Genomic DNA, 8,246 nt, shown 5'->3' with positions numbered 1-8,246 from the left:
CACTTCCAACAGTGTGAAAGTGAGTAACCCGGCTGTAACATATGGAACATATCTGGTGTATTTGCTGGAGCTTTGATGACTTCAAAAGAAGAAAACATTATAAATCTCCTTTTGGTAAAAGTCCCACAGATAAGGTTCAGTGAAGTAGATCATCAGAATGATCAGGTGTTGGCTGACTGTAAATGTAAAACTGAGACACCTTCACTGTGCTGGAACGCCCTCCAGTGTAACGGTGTGGAACAGGCACGGAACTATCATTTGAAACAACAAAACAAACCAAAAAAAGCCTAAATCTGAATAACAGGGCTGAAGAGAAGTTGAAAGTGACTGAAGATGGATAAACATTCTGTGTTTCTACTCATTTATTGGATTCAAATCCAAACTTATAAATGATATGGAAGCTTGACAACAAGCACACCTGTTCTGTGAAGGCTGACTATAAAACAATATGACTGCATCACGTACACTTGTAACAGATTAATGTGGGTTTTTTTTGGTTTTTTTAATTGTTTACACATTTCTGTGGTTGTTTTTGTGTTTGGCTCTTGGAGCCATCAGAAGTTGCTTTCATCCTGACCCAAATCCATATCCTTACCCTTTACTCTGTCTCTTCCACTGATGGATAAGCCAGATAAATGTCAACAGCAGATTGTCTAAGTCTTCACTGCATCCCGCTCCACATCCCGATGATATGCCTTCTAAACAAACACCAATCATGTCTTTGGCTCCGGCCCTGGCATTTCTGTGCAGACGGAAGGATTTTTCCCACGCATACTGATGTATTCCTCGAAAACTCTCCGCTGGTTGTTTCCAGGCAATGATCTGGCCTATCAGAGCTGCTGTCTAAATGAAGCCCACTAACAACGTGCAGGAAGCAGTTTGAAGCCCTGCACGCCATGTGTAGTTTAACATGAAACTGTGAGGCAATGTATTCAAATTTGCCAAAGTGAGTTGCAGCAAGGTGTTTGCTGCAGACCAGTTTGAAGGAAAACAGACGTTTATCTCCCAAATTAAACATGTTGAGGCTTTGCTTGTTTCCTAATGTGTTTACTTGATAGTTTTTCTCACATGGCGCTCAACTGCAGACCACCTGTGGACTATTTTTGCATTCCCAAAGCGGAGAGACAACCAGGAACTGCAGCATCTGTCCAACACATCAGTGCATTTATGGTTCCAAGCTCCACCTGCCACTTTCTGCATCATCGTCCACATCAGAGGTCTCAAAGAAGGGAATGCCACTCTTTCTAACCCATCTGCAAGCAACACAGACCCCCTCCTGTTCCTGCCTCTCGTCGAGGGCAGTGGTTTCCGTGGACAAACTGAAACAATGAAGGTCTCCTGATACCCTATCAGCTGTCTGTTCATTTATGTAAACACAGACAGTCAGGGGCCCCGAGTCAACCTTCTCCTATTAGGATTCAGAGTCGTGTGCCCGACGTGTTTTCTCGCCTCCTTCTCAGCCTTTGATAGGCAGGACGCAGAGGAAAGCCGGTGACTTTTCAAGGACACCGTTTAATTGGAAGTGAAGATCAGGAATCAAGAACTCAATCTGATTATTTGGACTGAGCAGCCAATCAATATCAGGCAAATAGGACCAGCAAGAAGAAAAATTAAGTTGCTTTGGCCAAAGGCTTTGTGTGGATTGAACCTCTCCCCCCCAAAAAACCCCAAAAAACCCAAACATAATGAAAACAGAGCATTTTATTACAAGTACAAAACACAACAGGAAAAGGGTTCACTGCATAAATAGCTTGTTGTTGATTTAAATACAGTCAGTGCTGAAAATGGTATTTTCCTATTTTTGTCTTTCCGTCTGCTTGAATATGCTGAGTGTGTCATCAATGCATGGCGATTCCTTTACAACACAATACAAAAATGAATACAACTTAAATATTTTTCCAATATAAAAATGAATAACTTACAAGATACTTGCTTTAACAACATCAAGGTATAAGGGTTATCTACACATACAAAAAGAACATATAATCATTTCCTTGCCATTTTTGGAAATTTACAAACAATTAAGGTGCACTCGAGTGCCTCAACACCAAAAGCAAACTACACCAGAGATCATAGCAACTTATAAACACAATATACTGGTATATAACACACCAATATTCACTATAACAAGCGTGATTACAGAACAGATATGCAGGTCAGAATTATTGTATGTGCTTTGTCTGGTATAAATATGGAATATGAATGGAAATATGTGAAATGTCTGCAATGACACACGAGCAGATTAGTGCAGATTAAAACATAAGAGGCACTGTGGAGTTTCACTGAGGTTAACAGAGGGGTCATGTATGCTAACATCCAGGCTTTTATATACCGTATATATATATATATATATATATATATATATATATATATATATATATATATATATATATATATATATATATATATATATATATTCTGCACTTTTGCCCACAAACTTTTGGCCAAGGCACTGAAGGACACAAACGACGTGAAGTCTGTGAGCGTCTGTAGATGCTAAAGCTGACACCGCCAGCATAGGTTTCCCCTCTGAAGTGAGATGCTTTGATCCTTAAATCGCACCATTCTTGCGAAGGCAGGGCACACAGCATGAAGGTGCGATGCCCGTAGCACCAACGTGAGCAGGTATGAAGAGCTTTGATGATTGCAATGTCCTTAATTACCACACTGTCAACAGTAAACTGAAAATAGTGCAAACAAAAGTGTTTGCAGCACCACATACAGTATGCACCGTTCCGAGTATAAGCTACAGTTTCATCAATTAAAACAGTCAGAGCAATTCTGTAACAAATTCATTTACAAATTATTTACAAGCCATCAATTCGTCTGCTGCCTTCAAATGTATGCTGTTGTTGTTTTTGTTGTCTTTAAATAAGCCCATATATACAAAATAGCGTTGTTCACGACCTTTTGTGCAAATTCTCACTGGATTAAAATCAAGTCTCTGTGGTACTGTAGGTTGTCAGCTTATGTTGAGAGGAAGCCTGTGTTTATTTGAACCAGTGCAGGTAGTTTGTCCTGAGAGCAGGGAAACACATGTTGTTGCTGCACGAGCCACCGTAGCTGGGAGGGCAGGCAGAGCAGGGGACGCCTACTTTGTAGGGGGCCTCTCCGATCCAGTTCCCCCTGGAAAACAGCAACAACCGGTGTGAATGACTGTGTTCACAGAGCTGGCTGTTGAAAAGCGCTCGACATAGATTCAAGCATTTCAGATGGAAATCAGAATCAAGAAGTAAATCAGCCACAAAATGAGCATTCATTCTACGAATTAGAGTTATCAACATGCACAAGAGAAATTGGAAGTTCGAGTAAATTTTTAACCCGGGAAAAAGTAGATAAAGAACTTTATGCTGCTGAAAATCGTGTAATATCGGAAGCTAAAGTGAAACGTAGAAATGGATGTGCAGGTGAAGCTGCTTTGCAAAGTATAAAACGTCGCATGTAGCATATGTAAAAGCAGATTGTAGTGTCTCGGGGTCTACAAGGTTTATTTTTCAATGCTTCTTGCAGAAGAAGACATTTCCTGGCAATGATCAATGTAAGTAACTGCTGCTAAATGGTCTCCTGTTAGTCTCACTATTTCAGTGAAGGGAGAGGTCATACTATGCTGAAGTGCAAAACTGGACAGTAGATGGCAACAATGAACCTGTTTACATGACAAATCACAAAACTAGGAGTAATGGCAGATTAGCAGAAATTGGATATGATGCATGGAAATGCACTTAAGAAATGTAAAATTTGATGTTTCGCTTCCTTATTGGAGTTTTTATTGGATATGGCTCAAACTTCCTCATATTTTCAAAACAACTGGTCTTATCGTGTTGAACATGGCGATGCCTACAGCGTGAGCTTTCGCCGTGTCGCGGGTTTCATTTAATTTGACATGAAATCCACCCTGGCTTCACTTCAGATATGTTTTTTCATCAATATTCAACCTGCTATGCATCGTGTTTGTTGTGTTGTGTCTCCAACTTGGGATTAGATTTCTTTTTCCATATGCACATATGCAAAAGAATGAAATAAATGTAATAAATTGGTTTACAAGGAGAAAACTGTGTGTCTATTATATTTTGGAAAATCATATCACAGGCTCAACATTTGCAGTGGAGGGATACAGCAGTGAAAGTTTGCTGCCTTATTACAAGCGACATAGCATGTTCCGTGTTCTGAGAAGAGGCACGTTTTTGTCCGAATACAATTTCAGGTTCTTCATAATAAAGCCTTTGGAGTTGGTTTGGAGGAGTGATTATCTTTTCGCCACTCTGTCCCGGTTGAGGTCCGGTTGAACTCTGTGAGCCTCAAATAGGTCATGAGTGTCTCCAGCCAGTTGCTCTCATATATGTCTCCAAGCGGTAGGATTAAAGATCCGAGGTCACAAGTCAGTCACAAGTCCACAAGAGCTTTGATTTAGAGGCTTCTGGTTCGTGGCCCTCTTTGGGCTTTGGTGATGCAGTACCGGTTCACAGGCTTGTATCGGGGTTATCTGAATCTCCCAGCACCATGGGTGGCATTTCATAACTCAGCCCAGAACAGAGCGGACTATGTCGGGATTAATGCTGCCGTTGCCCTATTGTCATCAGGCCAGCAGGCTCATTCAAATTTAGCAGACCTCCCTACAGGATGAAATTAACTCTATCGGGCCTTTTAGACACAAACAACACAATTAGAAGTAAGGTTACAAAGGGTATACTCACTTTGGAGAGTAGTTGCACACTAAATATGTGGCTCTTTTCCACACTGAACCCCATACATTCATGTTGTGACATGTGTGTACAGCACAGCCCACTTTGTTGGACGTTGCCCAAACCATCTACAAAACAAAAACGAAAAAAACAAGGGGAAATAAGCTGTTATTTCATGTAACTGCTGCAACAGTTGAACAACGTGATGCTAAACGGTGGAAAACTGTACCTGTGTGTAGTGGGTGCACATAGGTCCATAACACCGGAGTGGGCATCGGGGATTGCAGTCACGGGGGTAAGGGAAAGAGTAATCTTTGACCTCGTCATACCACGGCTTCACCAGCTGAAGGATGGATCGGTAGCTGTGAATGAAGAACAGACAAATTAAGTGAGGAGCATTTTTTCATCCACACCAAACGAGCACCAATCATGACCCCTGTTTATAAACACCAACCAACATCTGATCAGTAGAAACCATGTTAACCTTGAACAAACTGTCTTTCAACAAACTGCTTTTGTTTTATTATCCAACTTTATGAGCAGTTGCTTCAGTTCTTCTCTTTATTGACGTCTTAAAGTTGATAATTTCATTAGATCACTTCTGAATTTTGATTATTTTGAGGTAATTGCTGGAACATTGTTTCCCAAATATACTCATAGATCATATTTTCTTTGTTTGTTTCTGTGTTCGGAGTTTTATCAGTGCAACATACACTACAATCTCTGTTTCATCACAACTGTAGGAGACATGGGAAAAGCCTTCTGGCCATATTTTGAGGTGTCAGCCAAGTTATTTAGAAAGATTTTACTTGGTTTAGGAAGATCTTCCAGAGAGTAAATGGGTTTGCCAAACAGCAACTCAAAGTTCATACCCTGCCACACTCTCTGCTGTGAAAATCTGAATTCCCTCCAAAACTGTTTTATCCATTTTTGATGTGACTCGAAAGAAGGCGGTGCTTCTATTCTGCCAAGACTTTGGATGTGGATTAATGGGAATAAAACGTGTTGTGTTTTCTGGAACTGTTTTATCAAATTCACTGCTTCTAAAAAAACAAAAAAAAACAAACACTTGTTTGTTAAATTGTGTGTAAAAGATAAAATCTCATGTTTTGATAGAAAATAGTCACGACAGACATTTTTCAGTGAGTACACAAGGAGCAGTCAGAATAAACCGTATTCCCTGTAGTCTTGTCTTGCCCCTCAATAAAATCTGAAAGTGTCTGAACATATGAAGGTGTCCTGTGTTTCCAAATGGAAAGTCAAGACCTTACTAAAGGGATCGGCTTTTGTCCTCATGGGTCACGGCCGAAAGTGCAGTTTTTGTTTATTTGAAGGGTCACAAGTGCATTCCTCAAGCAGCCACTGGGTCACAGTGCAAGAACTTTTAGGAGCGAGCAGAAGGGGAGCTATGAGGCAACGGCCATGACTGCTGAGGGAGAACGAGTCATCCCTAACAGGGGCTGCAGATGTCTGGGGGGGGGGGGGGGGGGGGGGGTTAAAGGTCACTCACCGTCCTGTTCTGACAGAGAGGTTTTGACCCAGGAACCTGAGGAGGTTAGGTGGACCGTGCTCCCACAGACACGCATGAGCCCAGTCCTCGGCTGTCTTTGCCAGGGTGTCGTCCCACACCTAAACACACATAAAAGAAAAAAGAAAAAAAAAAGCCATTACATAACTGATGGGCACATATCAACATGAGATCTTCATTTAGCAGCGAGATGTGAGATAAGAGTTGGCACTTGCTCGGCTCAGAGGCGGGCTACAGGTGTTGCCATGGCGAGATGCAGCAGTCATCCATCACATCGGTTACATAAGAGGGGAAACTAAGTTTTCTAGTGTCTCATGTAAAGTGACTCTTTCAATGAACAGGCAGGAGAGGAGGGGGACGGTTACACTGATGCACATTTAGTTTCAATGGCACCACTAAAGCCTATCGTAAACATGTTATTATTATGATAGAGAGAAGAAAACAAGGGTAATTTTGAATAGATTCTTAATGTTGTTAAATGAACAGGGTACAATTTATATATGTCATATTTATGAATTTTTGAAGACTCCAAACCTGTTTTTAGTTTGCCATCATGTTAAGCCGGCCAGAAAGTGACCACTGCTGTTTTCTCCATACTCCACTGACATTATAATGACCCTGCTTCCTTTGGAGAAGGCAACTTTGGTGGTCTCCAGTGCAATCTGCTGAGCATCTGATGCAAGGTAAAAATCTAAATTTGCTATTTTGATTTAACAAGACACATACTTGTGACTACATGCTTGAAATTAAATTTCCTCTCGCATCCATTCATATTTACACCTTTGACTGTTTATTGAATTGATAGTAGATGACAAATGTGAAAATTCACCAATTGAAGAGCGCATGCTTTGCAGTACAACTAAATCCAAAGTTGAGTTTGAATAAAAAGTTTTGACTTACCATGTATTCCATGTTGGAGGCTGGGGGAAACACTTTGCCTCTGACTTTATTATGGTAATCAAGGATTGCCAGCATGTCGTTCTGACTGATGTATCGCTTCCTCCTGCTTTTAGAAAGTGTTGCGGTGTCTGTTCCAAAACTGTGCGCCGCGCCGAAGCTGGTGATATTTGCGGCTGGCAGGGACGCAGGGATACCGGTTGCCAGTGCACTTGCTCCGCATGATATGCACAAAAGCATTAAGTCTATGGCAAACAACTGGTGCTTCATGTTCATGCTGGTGCAATATCCCGCGTCCTGGATGACTGAAAACAAGAAGAAAACACTTATGATAGTGCACACAAATCATGAATTTTATATTCAAGACATCGTCAATCACTGATGCACTTTTAGTCTTTAAAATTGCATGAATATAAGCGACACACAGTTCTCAGGATCTTACCTTTTCTTTTTTTTTCTCCCTGCGTGACGGTACCTTGCTCCGGCTGAAACACCTCTGCAGCCTGGCTGTGGGATTGGAGAGAGAGGTAGGGCTACGAGTGGGGAGTTTTTTGCGGTGTGCAAACTTTGTGAGTTCTGCAAAAGTCCGTGTGTGGGGGGTTTATATAACGCAGTGAACGGCGGAGGAAGTGCCTCGGAGGTAAGACGCACGGCTCCTCCTTGTCACCTGAAACACCACTTTACGCACCGCTGCGCCTGCAGCGCGCAGATCGCGCACTTTCCTCTGGACATCAACCTTACTTTTGCACAACTGCTGTGAAGTTAATGATACATGAAAAACAGAAATGCAATTACTATTAAAAAATAGTTTACGTTGTTGTATTTTCATGCGGATACAGAGCTTTTAAAGGGTTGGATTCATACAAAGGATGGCTGCCACTTATGCTTCTCTTCCAGTCTTTTATGACTGAATTTATCTTTGTGCCCATTATTCAAAAAGTATATACATTTAAATTCTGAAAAGTATATACTGCTGGATGTTTTTGATGATATTTACGATCTCATTATTCAAATATTTCTGTAACTGGATAGTCGCATTGACGAAATCCCCAAATGGTGACATATTTAAATGTGCACTCACAGCCCCCTTCTTTGTTCTTTATGAATGGTTTTAACTATCACGAATGGTCTTCGAGGTT

At 41.2% G+C, this 8,246-nt stretch overlaps 1 protein-coding gene across 1 annotated transcript; it reads right to left on the bottom strand.

The window, feature by feature from the left end:
* Nucleotides 1-2,647: 2,647 nt before the first annotated feature.
* Nucleotides 2,648-7,676, bottom strand: pi15a (peptidase inhibitor 15a). Its single transcript, XM_080515212.1, has 6 exons — nucleotides 7,550-7,676; nucleotides 7,111-7,412; nucleotides 6,193-6,311; nucleotides 4,912-5,044; nucleotides 4,695-4,810; nucleotides 2,648-3,126 (listed from the first exon to the last, which is right to left on the bottom strand). Exons 2-6 carry the CDS (start codon nucleotides 7,381-7,383, stop codon nucleotides 2,991-2,993), a joined length of 777 nt encoding a protein of 258 aa, XP_080371338.1. The 5' UTR covers nucleotides 7,384-7,412; nucleotides 7,550-7,676; the 3' UTR covers nucleotides 2,648-2,990.
* Between the last annotated feature and the right edge of the window lie 570 nt (nucleotides 7,677-8,246).

Source organism: Blennius ocellaris (assembly GCF_963422515.1).
Source record: "Blennius ocellaris genome assembly, chromosome: 19".
NCBI classification, from domain to species: domain Eukaryota; kingdom Metazoa; phylum Chordata; class Actinopteri; order Blenniiformes; family Blenniidae; genus Blennius; species Blennius ocellaris.
The sequence above is the reverse complement of the archived record's forward strand: the minus strand, read 5'-3'. Positions and strand labels throughout refer to the sequence as shown.